Below are 20,543 nucleotides of genomic sequence, written 5' to 3' on the forward strand. Positions count from 1 at the left end.
CAAAAATATTTTCTCTGATTCCTGGAGTATGGAAAGGTTTTGCAAATTATTACTAGAACAAACAGAAGAGTTTCATTTTTATAATGAAAAACTATATCTGAAGTAGGGCAGTGTAAAACAGAAATAAGCAACCTTAGAGATCTTATGGAAAACATATTTTTCACTCATTTACAGTAAATTTGTGTGTAAGAAATGTTATTAATTACGTTTATGGTTGCATTCACTGCACAAGGGTGTAATTTGTTCATTGAAACATATTCCTGAAAAATGACAGAATTGCCTTTTTTATATAACCATTCTGTATATTTTGTATACCGTTGAAAATTCTGGAAAGATAACAAAAGTGTATTTAAGAAACACTGACAATGAGTAATAAAGCAGATCAACTGTATTTTTACAAAAAAATCTAAAACTTACAGCACAGTATTAGTCTTTCATCTTGCAAAAGGTTAAGTACACAGTTAATTTTACTCACGTGAATATACCCACAGAAGTCGATGGGACTAGTCACATGAGTAACCTTGAGAATTCCTATTTAAGTGCTTATGGGATCAAGCCCTTATTTTACAATATATGAATGACAATTTTTAAAAAAGCCATGCTAAAATCAGAGCCTATCATTTTGAAATCAGACTAATGGATAACTTTTGACCGACTGAGTTAAAAAAATTAAAGCAAACACTCTATTTTGAACCTCACTAAAGTAGGAGTGAACTCTTCATTTATTTTCTTTGCATCATCAGTTGAACCTCCTCCCTGTCCTATGGTCTCCATCCTATAGCCATTACATGAGCAAAACTTCCATTAAATAAAGAGGGAGTTTTGCTTGCATAAAAACTGCAAGATTAGTCTATATATTATCTCATGTCCATCATTTCCATTTCCTGAAGCAATGACGGGATTTCTATGTCAACAAATGCAAAGCTCTCTATCCCCTTCAAATGTACTATGTATAATACTTTGCAATTACTGTATTCTGTTATATTGTCGCTTTCCTCTCAGAAGCTCAAATTACTTTTAATAGCACTACAATGCATCAGTTAATGTAACGTTTTTCTCCTTTTCCTTCTCTTCTCCATTGTCTCTTTAGTCTCCCACAGACAGACTCCTCATATCCACACAATCAATATTATTAATTTAGCACAAAAGTACCTGGTAATAGGCACCTAAGAAAAATCTGAAGTTGGTTAGTAAATATAATGCATCTTGTACATGCACAAAGCCAAATTTCCAAGCAATGTCAACACATTCTCTCTACAGGTCTTTGCAATTTTCCACATCAATATTTTGGCACGTAACATCACTTTGATTTATGTGGACATATTCAATTTGTGTGCACAAATTCAGTTTGAGCACACAAAACTCAACTTAGCATGGGCAAAATTCAGATGTGAAAAAGCAAACAATTTTAGAACCAAAATTTAAAAAACCTCTAAAATACAGAATCTCCAAAATTAATAAACCCTCATGCTTCAGGCAGAAACCAATCACTGACATTTGAATTAGGAAAAAAATTCCCTTATGGACACAATGACACCCTCCAGGGATACACATCCACCCCCTAACTGTCCTTAGTGTGAGGAAAGTCTCATCTGTGCCTCTTGTGGGTCAGCTCCCTAAAACCATCAACCTCTGGCAACACAAACACTACCCTCACTTTCCTCATAGGTAAGCAATAGGCATACATCAACCCCCAAGTGTTCAGAGCATTCCCTGTAAAGTCTAGTCCCTATTCCACTGACCACTCAGGGTGTGTCTAGAGTATAGGGGTTTTTGGAAAAAAAAAAGTGGCCTTTTTAAAAAAAAACTTCCCCTGCATCTAGACTGCTGCCACGTTCTTCTGAAAGTAAATTGAAAGAATGCGACAGTTTTTTCGACCATGGAAAACCTCGTTTAGTGAGGAATAACGCCTTTTTTCAAAAGTGCTCTTTTTCAAAAGTTCTCTTTTTTCAAAAGTGCTCTTTTGAAAAAAGGGGCTATGTAATGCAAACTGTGCTTTTTCGAAAGACAGCATCCAGACTGCCTGGGTGCTCTCTTTCGAAAAAGCGGCTTGCGTTTCTGAAAGTACTGGTTGTAGTCTAGACGCTCTTTTTTTGAAAGATGCTTGTAGTCTAGATGTAGCCTCACAGAGTTACTTGGCCTCCTGTTCCCAAAGAACAGTAAACACCAAGTTGTTAGTTAGATCTTTGAACACAATTCTACTAAACACACAGATATATTTAAAGTGTAAATAAGAATAAGTTTATTACCAAAGACCAGAGATTCAAGTGGTAAATCAATGGCTATATATAAAATTAATAACAAGATTTCTAGAGACTTAATTGGCATGTTATCTTCTTGTAATAAAGAAGCTTATCTCACCCAAAGTGGTGTCAACTTTATCAACTTCTTGTAATAAAGTACTGTATTCGACCAAAAATATTTGTCTGTGAGGACGTTACAAGACTGCCAACAGATTTTTGTGGGTGTGCCATTAGCAATACTAATTTGCCCCAACTCAAATTATTTTTAAACATTAAATTTTGTTTCAATAAACTAAAGATGAACATAGTTTTTCATTATTAATAGACTAATTTAGATGTCATTCTAAAGAAGAGCTTTGTACTAAACATGAATATACAACGTTTTGTTCTTTATATTTTTTTAGGTGAAATCCCCACTTCTCTGACTTCAACAGGATGAGGATTTCGCCCTTTGCATTTTTCAGTAGCTTGCAAGACAGAAAGACTGTAATATTGAAAATAAGAATAAATATGAAATGCTAATACATTTGACATACAAGGATTTGAATTTTAATTTATAACATTGATTCATTATATTCTAAGAATACTAACGTTTTCAAAAGAACAGGTATAAAATAAAGGGTAGAAGAATATTAGATCCAAGGAAAAAATAAAATATCAAAAAAACCTTCCAAAGGGCCAATATAATATAAATGTACTGGATTTTTTTAAAGCTAATTCTCTTCTACAGCTTTAAAAAAAGGAATCTACATGATGAAAACAATTTTGGGCTATACTCCCTTCCTCTACATAAACATAGCAATTTACACACACAGAAACTGTACTGAAAATGAGGACAGAAGAGATTAAAGTTTAATACACATAGTTGGAAAAAAGCAAAATGGCAAGAACGAAGTACAAAGAACAGAGTTTAGGGCTAAGCTGCTAATTGCAGGTGGCATTATTATTTATATGGCACCATGGGTGTGCATTCACTATATTTAAATGTAGTGACAGTGAGTTCAACCTAGCAAGGAAAGATAATTAAGAACACTAGCCCCAAAAAGAATGAGTCACTTTTATGAAGACGTAGTTGTAACATCTATCAGCAGTTAATCTAAGATGAAATCTGAGAAGTAATGAAGAATAGGGAGGGGTGAATGGTTCAGTGAATTAATGCAGATCTGATCCTAATAACTGGCTTAGTATTTTCAAATGGAAATGAGACTTTTTATATCAGTCTGATTTGGATTCCAGCTGCAAACTACTTGACCTGTTTCTCTGAAAGACATGCATCTGACGCAGTGAGTCTTTGCCCACGAAAGCTTATGCTCGAACACTTCAGTTAGTCTATAAGGTTCCACAGGACTCCTCGCGGCTCTCTGAAAGAGTTACTAAATGTAGGAGAGAACAAGGATAACTTTACAGCTGTGGGAAAATGGGAAGTTTGGGCTGGATGTATACTATTTTGGAGGCTTATTAGTCATCTTGGGCCTGGTATGTTCAGAGGTTCTAAGTACGGACACCATTACTGAAGTCACCAGGAGCTACAGGTGCTACCGACTCCTAAAATGAGGCCCTTACAAGATACCGGAGATTCATAAATCCTAACAGATTAGAAGTATACCATTTCCACTTGGCATACTGAGCTTTAAATCAGCTCATTTGCCACTCATTCTGCCAGGGTCTTAAATGCTGGCAATATTTTAATATTCAAATTACCCTTACAGGCAAAAGAAATACTAAAAATAATTAATTCAAGAAAGAATTCTATTTAAACATTGATTCATGGTAGTTCTGTAAGTCAAGCAGCCAGAAGACACAAAATATTACTATATAATCTAAGAATTATATCTCTTAGGAATTTGTATTGACATTTTATAAGACAGAGATTTCATCCATATTGATTTAGCGCTCTGGAATAAATATACTTTGTGTCAAATTCCCATTAGCAATAGCAGTCATTATATGCATAACTTCCTGAGCTTGCACAGGAATTTAAGCTCATTAGGTTCAGTTAGAGTTACAGTTAGTTTTAAATTAGAATGAAAATGAAAAAAAAAAATACTGAAATGAGACTCGGGAGAAAGGATGACACAATAAAGTCTATTTGAAATTAAAATTTTGATACATTAACTACACAATTCCATCCAGGCAAACTCATTTATACTTGTGTGAAGCTTGAATACTCCAGGATTGTCAATATTTCAGTACTAGATATGTTTTACTGTCTTAGGGTACGTCTAGACTACATGCCTCTGTCGCTAGAGGCATGTAGATTAGGCTACCAAGCATAGGAAAATGAAGCGGCAATTTAACTAATCGCTGCTTCATTTAAATTTACATGGCTGCCGCGCTGAGCCGACAAACAGCTGATCAGCTATTTGTCGGTTCAGCGCTGTATTCTGGACGCGCGGGTGTCAACATCAAAGGCATTTGTCGACCACCCAGGTATATCTCATCCCAGGAGGCATACCTGGGTGGTCGACAAATGCCTTTGATGTCGACACCCGCGCATCCAGACTACAGCGCTGAGCCGACAAACAGCTGGTCAGCTGTTTGTCGGCTCAGCGCGGCAGCCATGTAAATTTAAATGAAGCGGCGATTATTTAAATCGCCGCTTCATTTTCCTATGCCTGGTAGCCTAATCTACATGCCTCCGGCGACAGAGGCATGTAATCTAGACGTACCCTTAGTATACAGCAACCACCTGATAGCCATGACTGAATTTAAAATCACGTGGCTTGACAAATCTTGGGAAATCGATTCCTATGGCAGGGAAAGGAACTTTCTCTTTAATTACTTGTATAAACAGTTCTCTCAGTCTTTTGTCCAGATTCCTAATTCATTAGAAGAGGATTGTTACATGCTTAATCTGCAGCCACTCTACTCTCCAAAAGACATCAGAACTTGTTTTACAAGGTCATTTTTCATTTTACATCAGGAAAAAAAAAATCTACTAGACAGATGCGACTTTATAAATATAGCCTCTTTAAATATAAAATTATATTCACATTAAATAAATTACTTTGTAAAACAGTTAAATAATATTTCAATGTAAATTAAATGGCCATGATTTATTAAAGTGTCTCTCTTCAGCAGGCAAGCGCTATTATAAGTACCACTCTTACAGTTACCTTGGCACAGGTGGATGCTGTGTTCATGCAGAGCCCCACTGAAGTCAATGAAGCTCCATGAAAGTGCAAGGATTTAACTGCATAGGTTCCATTTCAGGACTGATGAAATAATGGACTAAACAAAGAATGTGGGAAGATCTGGAAGACTCACTAAATATGCCCTTCCAATTGTTAAAGCAGCCTGATGGAAAAAAATGGCACCTTAGAAACAAGACTAATGAGGTAACAAAAGTGAAATCCAACCTTAAGTTCATGACTCTACAAATCACTATTTAATGAGTTTGAGCCAAAATTTTCAAACTTTCAGTAATAAAGTTAGGAGCCTACACAAATAATTAGGTACCACTTGAGCAAAGCATATTATCTACTTAATTAACTTTAAGCATATGCTTAAGTCCATACCTACTTAGCAAGCCACTTAAGCATATGCTTAATTTCATGTGTAAGTTTCAATAATGTCAACTTCAAAGTCAAGCATATGTGCTTAATGCTCTTCCGAATAAGCATGGACTTTTATACCTAATTTCAGCACTTTGTTGAAATGGAGTCCTACTTATATAAAATAATGGGCTCTAGGTGTTCAATATCTCTGAAAATTAGCACACCTGTTCAAGTATCATAAGTGTAGTTAATTATATCCACATTTAAGTACCCAAATTTTGGCCTTGATATTTTGAGATTTAAGCTCTTATGGGAGAATAGTCTCATGCCACACTATCCAGGCAAAAGTTGAAAAATAGCATTAAAAATGTAACTTTAAACCTTTTACCTGTTTCAACATCTGTTAAATTAAGCATAGAATCAAAGCCACCACTGAGAATTCTTCTTCCACACAAAGACCACTGAGCAGTTCGAACAGCACAACTGTGGCAGGAGTACGTTTTTAAACAACAGCCTGTATCTACAGCATTCCAGACCTTAAAAAGAAACAAGGACAGTTCTAAATATAAATTGAAAAACAGCAGTAATTAAGTTATTTGGCCTTCTGAAAAAAAAATTAGAACAAATCAATTAGCCCAGCTGAGAAAGCTTTGTATAGTTTAACAGATTTGATTTTGCTATGAAGACGGGATTAAAATAATACTGCACTCCCTTAAATTATGAAAATATTTTTACAGAATAGAAGAAATATACAGTAGGAAAAGACCTTGAAATTAACTAGTCCAGTCCTCTGCACTGAGGCAGGACCAAGTAAACTTAGACCATCCTTGACATGTGTATCCAAACTGTTTTTAAAAACATTAAATTATGGACTTTCCCCAACTCCCAAAGCCTACTGAAGAACTTAACAACTATTATAGTCAGGAAAAAATTGTAATATGCAATCTAAATTTCCCTTGCTACACATTAAGCCCATTACTACTTCTACTGAACATGGAGAACAATTGATGCCCGTCCTTTTTATAACAACCCTTAACAGATTTGAGGCAGGCAGGAGCCAGAGCACTCAGGGAGCCAGCTTTTAAGCCAGCTCTCTGCACACACTGGCTCCCGCAGAGCCGCCTGCCCCTCACATGCTGCTGCCTATATATCAGAGGCAGCAGTGTGGGTGAGGGACCAGGCAGGAGCCAGTGTAGCAGCATGCATCAGAGGCAGCAGTGTGGGGAAGGGGTCAGGCGGAAGCCGGTGCAACAGCATGATACAGAGGCAGCAGTGTGGGGCTACAGGCAAGAGCCACCTGCCCTCACTCCACATGTAACCTTATAACATAATTACACAACTAAACACATTTTAGCATCTGTAGTGTGTACACAGACACTGAAGTAATTAACACAGCCACTGCATTAATTAATGCAATGACTGTAACTTGACCTATCATAACTTGACTTAAGATTGCATTTTAGACATAGCCTAAACCTTGCTGAATATTTCAAACAAAAATGGCCTGTGAACTCACCAAGTCGTTATTCTTTCTACCCTAATTAACTACTCATTTTCTAAGCCTTGATCTGCATTATTATTTATAAAATGGTTAACATGTGCTAAGCAATTTACATAATATAGAAAAGACACAGTCCCTGCCTCAAAGAATTTAACATCTCAGAAACATGAAAGCCAAATTCTTTCCTCATTTACAGTCAAATAACTCCACTGTATTCAATTATTAATTAGTAAGATACAGTTAATTATATTTCTATATTTAAGACAATTAAATGCTCATTAAAAGCAAAATAAATGCGGCAAATGTCAACACCTGATTGGTTGTCTTTTTCTTTTTATAGCATTAACTAGGAATGCTAAGCTGTAAGAAAAAATCAAATTCATAAATCTCTCTATATATTTTAGTGTGTCTGTATGTGTCTGTGAGCCTGTTTGTTGAAGAACTCCTCCTCAAGTGTAAGAGCTAGGGCCCCCAAATTTGGCATGCAGCTTCCTCTTATCCTAACTTAAAGCAAGGTCAGTGTTTGGTTGTGCTACGAAAATGGGAAGTCCCTGGAAAGGGACTGTTTTTCATAACATGGAAAGGCAGGGGATAGAGGAGACAGACTCTCACAGTAGCCACAGGGAAAGAAAGAGGCAGAGAAAGAGAGGCTTACTTATAGGATATGATTCTGTTTTGTACAGAGTAATCAATTCTCACATGTAAGACTTGTAGGAGTGCGAGAGCAGGAGGTACAATGCCTATCCTAAAAGGTTGACGGCATAGTTATAAAATTCCTTTGCTAAGCCTGTGTTCCTTTCTTTCCTATCATGTTTGCTTCAAAGAGGCTTACTTAGAAGTCTGAAGTGCCCACAGCTTTTTTGTACTTGGTGGGGGAGGGTGTACTAAAGACTGTTAGGGCTCAGGAGATCACATACATTGATTTTGAGTTCTAGAATGGCAGTAACCCGCATCACAAGGAAGGGAGTCAAAGACAGGTCTGAGTCTTGGAGTCTCTCCTAGAGTTCTTGGCCACATCTCCACTTGCAGGAAGAGCCATGCTAAGGCAGTAGATCTTCCAGAGTTTGAATTAGAGGGTCTAGTAAAGATCTGCTAAATCAAACACTGAAAATGCCCCCATTAGTGCCAGTACTCCTACTTGTGAGGAGTAAGGGATGTTAGTGAGAGCATTTCTCCCATCAACCTCCTGCTGTAAGAAAAGAACTGAAGCTCAGTTTAAGATACATCAGCTTGACTCCAGCTACATTTTCTACATAGCTGGAATTCCCTACCTTAAGCCAATCTTCCCCTATAGTGTGGACCTGATGCCAGAACTAGAAACAGTGACTACACTGTGCCTAGACTCAGTAGGTTTGGAAGCATGTGAGACTTAATTGGGTCTCCTGAGAAAAGAGCAATGACCAGGGCTCACCAAGCGGCAGTGAGCCCCACTCGCCAGCCACGCGGTTTTGTGCAGATCGCTCTGCGCCGGCTATTCCGCCATGGGCGAGTAGATTACATTATTTGTTGAGCCCTGGTGATGATCATATCAGGAGGTATGGGACGCAACACAAACGACTTCTTTTCAATGTCAGGAGAGAGAGAACATTCTTTCAAAACTGTGAAATGAATTCCCCAATAATGAAAAGCCATCCCAAACCACAGCACATACTGCCCCAGTGCACAGAGAATTTCACTAAAATAAATATACAATTTTTTTTAAAAACCTACCAAAACAAGATAGTTCACTGTAGAGAATCAACAAATATAGTGCTTTGGCCGCGTGACAGGGCATCCCAAGGACGAAACCAAGCAAGAGTCCTGAGCCAACGATCTTCAAGAATGCTGTGTTTGGGACTGTGAAGAAGCACAGTTTATGAAAAGCAGGATGTGGACTTTTGGGAAGTTTGAGAGGGTATAAAGATAGTTGTAATCTTGCAATAAAACGATTTCGTGCTTGCACCGGCCGGAGTCCGTGCCTTCATACACCACAAATGGCGCCTGATACAGGGCTTGAAGTGAACGAGTGATTCGAACTGGTGGTGTATCCGCAGCTGGACGGAGGATAAGTTGTTGAGAAGAGCTCACGAAATTACTGACATCACCATTCGTAGGACGAACAGGTGAGCAGCCGCGGACAGAATAACAGTATGGGGCAGTCTGCCACGAAAGAGCAAAAACTGCAGCTTGAGATCTTCAGCGCATTGTGAAGGAACAGGGGTTTAAGGTTCCCCCTGTACAGCTGGTTCAGCTGTTGGTTTGGATACGAGACCATTGCCCGTGGTTCCCGGAAGGGGGTTCTTATGATTTGACCTTCTGGGAGAAGGTGGGCAAGGAATTGAGAACCTCTGAACATCTTGCATTATTCCTCCCCAAAGGGATCATAGTAACGTGGCGAACTGTTTATACAGCCATACGGGCATTGCATCCCGCCGAGCAGGTCCTGAAGGAAGCGTCGGCAACATTTGATCCCAGGCTATATCAGGACCCAGAGGATCCCTCGTCCCCTCCCCCAAAACCCCCCAGGGAGGATTGTGAGCCAGTGTACACCACGGTCCCGGTCTCCCCGGAGCCTGACAACTTGTGCCTCGGCCCTGAGGACAGTAAATCTGAGGACGGCGGGCCCGTGAACCCCTTTGACACAGGGACAGCGGCGGTCGGCGTAGGGTCTGACTCGTACCCGCCGCTCGAGCCCGTCAAGGCCCTGGTGGCATCTGCGCCGACGGCAGAGCAAATTTTACAGACTCAGAGGCTACAAGCTGTTTCTCGGTCCTCGATTGTAGCCCCTCCGCCTTTTGCCCCAGCATTAGCTCCTGCTTCTTCATACAGGTCCGCAAGCCACACAGTCACTCCATATGGGCCCCCCTTGGCGGCGCCCTCGCATAATGAGCAGGCAGGGGTTTTATCTGAATGCCGACGTGAGGCTCTTCAGCGAGGAGATGTGCAGCTTCTACAGGCTTTTCCAATTGTATATGAGCCCCAACGGCCCGCCTGATATGAGGCTTTGCCATATGAACTCGTAAAAGAGTTACGCAAATCTGTGAAGGATTATGGATTACAGTCTTCTTATACGATGAATTTGGTTGTGGCTATTTCGGAGTCATATGTTATGGTCCCGCATGATTGGCGCGTGCTATTACGCCTGCTACTTAGCCCGGCGCAGTATGCAGTTTGGGACACCGAGTATCGTGACGGTGTTACGTCGCAAGTTATGGATAATATTACCAATGGGGTAAACATTGGCATGGATGAACTTATAGGGCAGAGCCAATATGCTACTCCCCAGGCTCAGGCTCAGATGAATCGCTTGGTATTTATGCAAGCCACATCACTGACCCTTCGAGCCTTATGACAGGTCCCTGATGCGGGCCGAAGGGACACATCTTTTGTTACGGTCCGCCAAGGCCCCCAGGAATTCTGTGTGTCATTTTTGGATAGGCTCCAAACCGCCACCAACAGGCCATTATATACCATTATATGGACGACATTCTTTTTGCCACTGCTGATCAAGCGGTCCTACAGGCTTTATATGATTTGGCTTCTCGACTGTTGCGACGATATGGATTGTGTATCGCTGAGGAGAAAGTTCAAACTGTGCCCCCTTGGAGATATCTGGGGTGGAAACTTTACGAGTCTGAGATCCGCCCGCAGCTGTTGAAAATTGCCACGTCTATCACCACTTTAAATGATCTACAGAAACTTTTAGGTACTATCAATTGGATTCGGCCAACCTTGGGGGTCACTACAGAAGAATTGACTCCATTGTTTCAACTTTTGAGGGGCGACTCTGCTTTGTCCTCACATCGTGCTTTAACACCCAAAGCTGTGGCCGCGTTACAGCGCATAGCGGAAAAAATACAGACGGCCTTTGGTCACCGCCGAGATGCGTACCTTCCAATTCGACTGTTTTCAATCTACCACATGTTTCAGCCTTATTCATTGATTGGCCAGTGGGACAACAGTCCCATGTCCCCAAACTTATCTTTGCACACCTTGGAGTGGCTTTTTCTTCCGCACGCCTTTTCAAAAACGGTTACCACGGCAACGGATATGCTGGCTCTTCTAATCTCTCAGGGTCGTGTCCGTTGCCAACAACTTACCGGAGCAGATCCTTCTGTCCTTCATATTCCTTTGACACGCGCTGATTTTGATTTTTGGCTGTCTCAAAGCCTTAGCTTACAGATTGCGCTGGCCGATTACTTGGGGCGGATCGAGTACACCTTGCCATGCCATCGGCTATTACAATCTTTGCCACAACTGCCTCTGCAGCCCTGGACCATGCTTTCTCACATCCCCCTCCCTGGCGCACGCACTGTATTTGTTGATGGCTCAGGGAACACTGGCAAGGCCGTAGTTGTGTGGAGGGATGGCGATGATGCCCCCTGGAACTCGGACGTTTTCCGTGTGCAAGGCTCAACCCAAATTGTTGAGCTCACCGCGGCTGTGCGTGCTTTTGAACTATTTTCGGAGGAACAGTTAAATCTTGTTGTAGATTCGACATGTGTCTGGTAATAGTACAGCGTTTGGAGGGCTCCTTTCTCAAGGAAGTCAATAATCGCTTCCTCTTTCAGCTCTTTTTGCAATTGTCACGCCTTTTATTGGCTCGGACACATCTGTACATTGTGGTCCATATTCGCTCACATACCACTTTCCCGGGGCCCATCACAGAGGGTAATGCTGTGGCTGATGCCCTGACTATGCCAGTTGTCCGGCCCAATGTGTTACAACAAGCACAACTTTCACATGATTTTTTTCACCAGACTGCTAGATCATTATCTCAGCAATTTTCCCTTACTAAACAGGAGGCGCAAGATATAGTTCGCGCCTGTCCAGATTGCCAGCGTCTATCTACCATACCAGTACCTAGCGGTGTTAACCCGCAAGGCCTATGGGCCAATGAACTTTGGCAGTCTGATGTGACCCATTTTTCCGAATTTGGCAGATTGCGCTATGTACATGTTACTGTTGATACCTTTTCCCACCTTATTGTTGCTACTGCCCATGCGGGAGAAAAGGCTCGTGATGTTGTTCGGCATTGGTTATATTGTTTTGCTGTTATGGATGTTCCAGTTTCTATTAAAACTGATAATGGTCCGCTTATATCTCCCACAAAGTTCAGTCCTTTTTGCAGGATTGGGGTGTAAGCCACACCACAGGCATTCCACACTCCCCCACGGGCCAGGCGATTGTCGAACACACGCACCGCACTCTCAAGACCCTTCTTGATAAACAAAAAAGGGGGAATCCAATGGGAATGACCCCACAGAAGCGTTTGTACAAAGCTATGTATGTGTTAAACTTTTAAATCTTTCTGATTTGTCTTTCACGGCAGCACAGCGCCACTTTGGGAGAGACTCTGCGTGGCCGGAGCGGCCACAGGTTTACTACAGACACCTGGAATCCGGACAGTGGCAAGGTCCCATACCATTAATCACGTGGGGATGTGGGTATGCCTGTGTTTCTCTTCCCTCAGGTCCCTATTGGCTTCCTGTGCGATTTGTTAAGCCAGCCAGGATTGGTACGCCATCAGCGCAAGAGATTCAACTTGAGAATGAAGGGACCGCTGCCGATCCGTAGCGACAAATCCATGACGGACACCGCTGCATTTTTGTGGTTCCTGTGGAGCGGTTTCTGTGTGCATACTGTGACAGCACAATTGTATTGGGTGCACATCATTGATCCCCCCGTATTCAGGCCTGTGACGTGGTGGGATCCCTCACCACCCATCAGTAACAATGGTACCGATTGGTGGGAGGGGTGTCGAACCCCCTACAGCGGAACAAGAAACCGAGGTCGTTAATGTTACCAGTCACCTTTGTCACTGACCTCCCACTGCTTTGCTTTTCTACCCTTTATGACTCAGGTTGTGTGCCCGTGCAGCCACAGTTGCACCTAGTGGCGCGGGAGCATGACGGAAGGGTTAACTATACCTTACTGAGCATTCCCGGGATGCACGGAAGCGGTAATGACTCTTGGGAGCCATACGCCCCTGATTTGCCCCGCTGCATGATAAAGAGTATATCAGCGGACGCGGCACCAGTTTGGCAGGCATGTCGTGGACGCAGCCCCCTGGTACTCCGGGGCGAATTCAGCACGGTTGTGGATTGGGGCCCTCACGGTATGCTGTGGGATAAAGTGGACAATCGCACTGTCCCCTTCGGCCAGTATAATCATAGCCTTTCATGGCATGGGGGAGGCTCTGCAGGTCCTGTGTTACAATTTATTACTAATGGGGATAACGCCACGGCCTCCACGTTACATAAGGGGGTGTGGCGGATAGGGTTAGCATTTATGGGTTATAGTTTAGGGAGTTTGATTTTAGAGAATTATACATCTAATTATATTAAGCAGCTAGATAATAGTGTTATGGTTTGTACTTCGCATCCATATGTTTTTGCCTTGGCAAAAAATGCAAGTTTTAAGAGATGTAATTTGTCCCATTCTTGTTATTCTGTTATGTTGTCTGAGGTGCGATATAAGACCTGCATTTCCATGAGTGATAATGTAACCTTTGTGTTCCCTCTTCAACGACGCCCTGAGTTATGGATTCCTGTTAATCTCACACGAGACTGGGAAGGCCATCTTACAAGGCTGCTGCAGGAGGAGATTACTAACACTCGTAGACGTACAAAGCAATTTTTGGGGTGGCTGATTTTTGCTCTCGTGTCAGCAATTATTATTCTTGCTTCTGCCACTGCTGCTATTGCCTCTTTAACTCAGTCGGTTAAGACTGCAAAAATGGTAGGGGAAACTGTAATAAACGTTACACTGGAGTTCCAAACGCAGGAGACCATTGATGAAGAGATATTGGCGCGGCTTGAGGCCCTAGAAGCCGCAGTAATTTGGCTTGGTGATAGGCATGCAGCCTTAAAGACTGGGTTGTCTCTGCATTGTGATTGGGAGCACACTGCTAGAGGTCTCTGTGTGACATCCCTCCCCTGGAATTCATCAGTTCATGATTGGAACCTTGTTAAACACCATTTGCAGGGTGCCTTTGATGTTTCTTTACGTTCTCATGTTCATTCTTTGCATGCTCAATTAAAGAACCAAATTCAGCAATTGCAAGAATTAACCACACAAAAGGTTTTTGCTACTTTGCAATCTGACTTATCTTGGCTTAATCCTACGTGGTTTTCTGGATTAAATTTGTGCATGTGGGTGTTTATTGGACTTGCAAGTGGGCTTCTTATTGTGTTTTTTATAATTCTTTACTTTTTTCTTGTATTCGTTCTGCTCAGAAAGTTGAGGCTTGTGTGATGACATTGTTACTTATTAATGGTATTGCTTTGGATAAAAGAGGGGAAGATGTAGAGAATCAACAAATATAGTGCTTTGGCCGCGTGACAGGGCATCCCAAGGACGAAACCAAGCAAGAGTCCTGAGCCAACAATAACAACATCTGCCTGACTCAACGACCTTCGAGAATGCTGTGTTTGGGACTGTGAAGAAGCACAGTTTACGAAAAGCAGGATGTGGACTTTTGGGAAGTTTGATAAAGATAGTTGTAATCTTACAATAAAATGATTTCATGCTTGCACCAGCCCGAGTCCGTGCCTTCATATACTACAGTTCACTGACTGCATGGGGACAGGATTAGAGAATAAACATCACGACAGATATTACTTATGTTGTATAATACACTGCTAGAAGGCACTATGGGTATGTCTACACAGCCAAGTTATTTCGAAATAACTTTCCTGGCATCTACACAGCCAAACCTTATTTGGTAAGGTTATAGAGCACTTATTTTGAATTTGGTAATCCTCATTCTACGAGGTATAACGCCAAATTTGAAATAGCTATTTCGAAATAAGTGCTGTGTAGACACTTATTTTGAAATAGGAGGCCTCCAGCCTTCCCAGGGTGCCCTGGTGGCCACTCCCGCCTCACCAAGAATACTTCTCTCCCTCCCCTTCTCCCTGGAGCCCTTACAGGGGTAGACTCTGGCCACAGCGCCTGTGCCAGCACCTAGTCTGCCAGCCCAGAGCCAGCAGTCACTGCACCTGACACAGTGGCCCCAAAACATGAGCCAGCAAGGCACTGGCAGCCAGTCTTCCACCGCTCTCCAGGAGCAGTCTGCCAGCTCCCAGGAGACTGCCAGGGCCCGGAGAAGGCAGGCACCTTGCTGGTCCAGGGTGGAGATCATGAACCTTATTCAGGTTTGGGGGGGATGCCCCCAACGTCCATGATCTCCACACTAGACAGAGGAACACATAGCTGCCAGCCTGGCCACCAAAGGCCATATGCGAACCCAGGAGCAGGTCTGCATGACAATCAAGTTGGTCCAGTGAGACCCCCAACCCTGAGCCCTGAGCTTCCTCTCGCTTCCCCCTTCCAGCTCCCTCCTCCCAGGTTTCCCCCTCTCCTCTACCACCCTCTCTTCTTCCCTCTCCTGCCTCCTTTCCTCAGTCTCACCAGAGTTTCATTCCTTCCCCCACCCCCAGTTTTGTTAAATAAAGAGAGTTTATGTTCATGAAAATACGTGTATTTTATTTTACATCAGGAAGGGAGGTTAGGGAGGGGTAAGCAGAAGGACGTGAGGGAGGAATGAGGCACAAGTCCACAGTGGGGCAGACCAGGAAGGCTCTTAGTGCTCCTCAGGGTAGAAGCTCTCCTCAGGGTAGAAGCCTTTTAAGCACAGACCTCAGATGGCTTTAGGCAGCAGCCCCTCATAGTAAGTCCTGACCTGGTACCCTGCTGGAACTGGTTCCAGCCAGCCTTAAATGCGATTCAGAGTCCTCTCAGCGGCAAAGCCTCAGAGGCGCGGGACTCCACCGCCGCTGCCGCTTTGCTCCCAGTGCCTCTGGTCTGCTGGGGACCGTCTCCAGCAGACCAGGGACACCTGGAGCAAAGCTGGGAGGCGGAGGGGTCCCGCGCCTCTGAGGCTTTGCCAGGGCAAAGCCTCAGAGGCGCGGCACCCCGCCGCCGCTGCGGCTTTGCTCCCCGTGTCCCTGGTCTGCTGGGGGGCGCAGCTAGTGGCTCCCCCCAGCAGACCAGGGAGACGTGGAGCAAAGCCCCGGGCCTGTGGTAGAGCAGGTGGGGCACTGCCGGTTGGTCCCGCAGCACCGCTCCTTGGCGCTACTGGACCAACCCGACAGCACCCCAGCTGCTCTGCCCCAGGAGTCCTGATTCAGCCGCTGCTGATCAGTTTCAGCAGTGGCTGAATCAGGACACCTGGGGCAGAGCAGCTGGGGTGCTGCCGGGTTGGTCCAGTAGCGCCGAGGAGCGGCGGCGCTACTGGACCAACCCAGCAGCACCCCAGCTGCTCTGCCCCAGGCGTCCCCAAGTCAGCCGCTGCTGAAACTGACCAGTGGCTGACTACAGGAAGCCGCTGCCCCAGGCTTCCTGGAATCAGCTGCTGATCAGTTTCAGCAGCAGCTGACTTGGGGATGCCTGGGGTTCTTAAGTTGAATCTGTATGTAAGTCAGAACTGGCGTCCAGATTCAGCCGCTGTTGAAACTGATCAGTTTCAGCCAGTTCCAACTTACAAACAGATTCAACTTAAGAACAAACCTACAGTCCCTATCTTGTAAGTAACCCGGGGACTGCCTGTATTTTGAAATAATCTATTCCAAAATAACTTGCAAAATAAAATATTTCGAAATAACACTGTAGTGTAGACATACCCTATAACAGGGGTTCCCAAATTTTTTGACATGGGGACCAGTAAATCCATTCACGAACTTTTGGAGAACCAATAATGTTCAATTGCATACTCAATCAAATGATGAATATTCAAATAAGTTGTTTCTGGTCCTCCTAAATCTCCCAGTGCCAGCTTTAGCAAAGCTTTTGATATGGTCATCCACAATATTCTTGCCAGCAAGTTAAGGAATATGGATTGGAAAAATGGGCTGTAAGACAGACAGAAAGCTGGTTAGACCAGGGTTTCCCAAACATTTTACTTTAATTGGAACCCTTTTTTTTCAGTTCTGCTTTTTGCAGCCCAAAAATATAAACACATGAAAAACAAACTGAGAAAATACCAGACATATAACATGTCTGGTATTTTCTCAGTAGGTAAGTTGTATTATTACTAGATGTACCAATTTGTAGTTTCGAACTGCCTGGCTGGTAAATGTGCTCAGGCTGCATGAGTGTGTCTACCAGCCAGATAGTTCACAACTACTCGAGGGGTGTGGAGGGGGTGGGGGACAGTAGAATCCTTGTGCCAGACTAACTCGTGCTTTGTGGGTGGGGGGGAACGGGGTCGGGTCAGTCCCACTCCCCGCAGGCCGATTCATTCCTCCTCCCGGTCCTCTTGCTGCGCCTCTGGCCAGCCCCACTTCCCCCAACCCCCTCCCGGGCAGCCAGTTCTCCCCCACTTCTTCTCCCAATCTCCCTTGGCCAGCCCCACTGCCCACGTCCAGCCCTCCTTCCAGCGGCCGCTTCTCCCACCCCGCCCACATCTTCCCCAGCCAGCTCTATGCCCCCAACCTCACACCCCCCGGCAGCCCTGCTTCCACCAGCCCCCCAATCTCCCCAGCCTGCCCTGATTCCCCCATCCAGTTTTGCTTCCAGTGGCCAGCTCTCCCCTCCTCCTCACCCCAGAATCCCCTGGCACCTGCACCTTCCCTTAGCCCTGCACCCTCCTGGTGCCTCCCTTTGCCCTCTTTTTCCCTAATACCCACCCCCTCACCAGTCTCTGCCCCATTCCCCTCCTGCCCCTCTGTGCCCTCACACACAATTTGCTCCATCCTGACCTTCCTCATGCCCACTCCTTCTTTCAAGCCTTCTCCCAGCACCTCCTGCTCCAGCCCCCAGTGCCCTTCCCCTCTCCTCTCCTCTCCTAGCATCACCCTGTCCCCCCTCCCACTGACACCGCCCCTCCTGCCCTTTCCCTCATGGTCTGCACTTGGCCCCCTGCCATTTGTCTCTCTCTCCCGCACCCCTGTCCCTTGGTGCCTTCCCCTCCCCCCCAAACTCCTCCCCCCCCCCCCGCCTCTCCTCTCTCACCTCGCCTCCGCCGCCGCATGATCCGGTTCCCCACCTTTTCCTTCCACGTTGCGGGGCCGGAGTCTGCACTCAGGCCCCGGAGGCAGCCGGGCCCCGCCACGTGCCTCCCGCGGGCTTCAAAACCCCGGGCCGTGACATCACGTCATGCCCAGGCGTCCTCCCCGTCCAGGTGCAACGCCGCGCATGGATGGCAGGCGGCAAAGAGGAGCTGTGCACAGCAGGGACGTCCGGGGCCGAGTGGGACACTCAGGAGGCGGGGTGGGAGGATGCGCAGGGGGACTGGCAGGGGGGGATCTGGGGCCCGCTCCAGGCAGAGCCGGGGAGAGACTCAGCTCCACAAAGCGCTGGAGCAGGGCCCCGACTCTTAACTCGCCGGCACTTCCGGGTGCAGGGTCCTGGGGCCCAATTCGACCGAATGGGTCGAATCAGCCTAAGGGCCGGCAGCCACCAGGCACGCTTAGGCCCGGAATTTTTTTTCCCGCAGCCCAGTACCGGGCCATGGACCACAGTTTGGGAAATGCTGCCCTATAATACTACAAAGATGAGCACAGTATAAGAACCTATACAGAACAGAAATGATGCAAAAGGGTAGACCAAAACAGATTTTATAAATATCCAGAAGTGAAGCTCTTTGGAGATAATTTTCAACATGAACTCACAATGTTTCAGTCAATCTGAAACTGCATTTTTTAGATACATTTTGGGAGAAAAATGTTTTATCTGGTTGTATATGGGGCATGAATTTACATATTAAAATCTGTAAAAACAACAATGGAGGACATATAGAGACTCCACTAAATATATAGATTTAGATATGCATTCTCCTTAATACTCCACCATTAACAGTAAGGTTGTTAAGAAGCAGGTAACTGTCTCATCATGTACTTGATACAATTTGTATCAAGTACATGATTAGTCAATAAGGGGCCCTGCTGCAGCTCTGCAGTTTAAATGTAGTAGGAGCCGGGTGCACGGGTAGCCCCGCTCCTACTACCTATAAACTGCAGAGCCAGAAGCAGGGATAGGTCCTAGACCCAGCATGAGCCAGGTCATGGACCTACACTGCTGTGCCTCTGCCTTTTAAATATAGTAAGAGCTGGCCTGTCTGTGTATCCGGCTCCTACTACATTTAAACTGCAGAGCCACAGCGGGGCCCCTTATTGACTAATCATGTACTTGATACAAATTGTATCAAGTACATGATGAGACAGTTACCTGCTTCTTAACATCCTTATTATTAATAAGGATGGTCTTCCTGGCTCTTACTACATTTAAAAGGCAAAGCCTCGTGGGATAGGTTCGGGACCTGGCACAAGTCAGGACTCAGCAGTCCTGGATTATGCTGGTTTCCTGACCGCTGCACCTCTGCCTGGCATGACTCCCTCCACACCACGGAGAGAGTGCTGGAGGGAACCGACTTTTAAGATAGCTCTCCTCCAGCACCTGCTCTTGCTCCCCCCCACATTGCTGCCTCTGAAACAGAAGCAGCCAGGCGGGGGGCGGGAGGGGAACGAGTAGTCAACTAATCAACTACTCTTTTACATCTCTAATTAATACCTATTTAATCTTATGTGAATAGGTTCAATGGGTCTCAATACCCCCACTATACAAATTATTCCAGCACTACTGTCTATTAGTTACTCTATTATCCTCTTCAAACACAATAAAAGAGAGGATCAGAGAGATTTAACTAAAATAATCTTACTGATACCACAGTGGCCCATCTAGAGGATTTGGCTAGAATACAGTTCTCAATATGGATCCAGATTTCATTTCATAATATAGAAAATTACAGGCAAATATTTAATACTATCAAGTTGATCAATAACTCAAAGCATCACATTGTGCGGCACAGCAGCTGAAGGATCAGTCCAGCCCATTTAGAATTTAAGGTAGGATTTAAGTAAGAGGTAGGGATTTTTTTTGTTAGGCAAAGGAATCTATATAGATCAGTGAAATAAATTGACTCAGACCCATTGGTTTGTCTATTTAGGATCAAGTTGTACCTCTAACAAACATTTTGTGTTGAGTTAATATGTAGGTGTACTATCTCAGCAGGCATATGGATAAATATTGTACTTCAGGGAGATGCAAACATCTTTAGATGATACAATCTGTTCCCTCCAAGGTTACCCTGCAGATCAGTACAACAAGGAATGGTCATGACCCTTTGTGACAGGGCGTTTGCCCTGCACTGGCCCTTTAAGGGCAAAACACCAGCCCTGAGTGAGGGCTGAGAGTGAAGCCCCAGCTGAGGCAGCTCTGCTAATGAATATCCAGCTGGGAGCTATATAAAGAAGGACTCCTGGCTGAAGAGCAGTAAGGACCTGACTGCTAGGGAAGCAGGAGGCTTCCTGGGGGTGGGAG

At 44.5% G+C, this 20,543-nt stretch overlaps 1 protein-coding gene across 4 annotated transcripts in view; it reads right to left on the reverse strand.

Moving 5' to 3' along the window:
- The window catches only part of WDR25 (WD repeat domain 25), a 122,865-nt gene that overhangs the window by 49,768 nt on the left and 52,554 nt on the right, over positions 1-20,543 (reverse strand). For all 4 annotated transcript variants that reach the window (XM_075926566.2, XM_075926567.2, XM_075926565.2 and 1 more), the window contains exon 3: positions 6,129-6,276. In XM_075926566.2, coding sequence (XP_075782681.2) covers positions 6,129-6,276 — 148 coding nt within the window. The remainder of the gene's footprint in view (positions 1-6,128; positions 6,277-20,543) is intronic.

This window comes from Pelodiscus sinensis, chromosome 5 (genome assembly GCF_052426305.1).
Source record: "Pelodiscus sinensis isolate ZL-2025 chromosome 5, ASM5242630v1, whole genome shotgun sequence".
In the NCBI taxonomy this organism is placed as follows: domain Eukaryota; kingdom Metazoa; phylum Chordata; order Testudines; family Trionychidae; genus Pelodiscus; species Pelodiscus sinensis.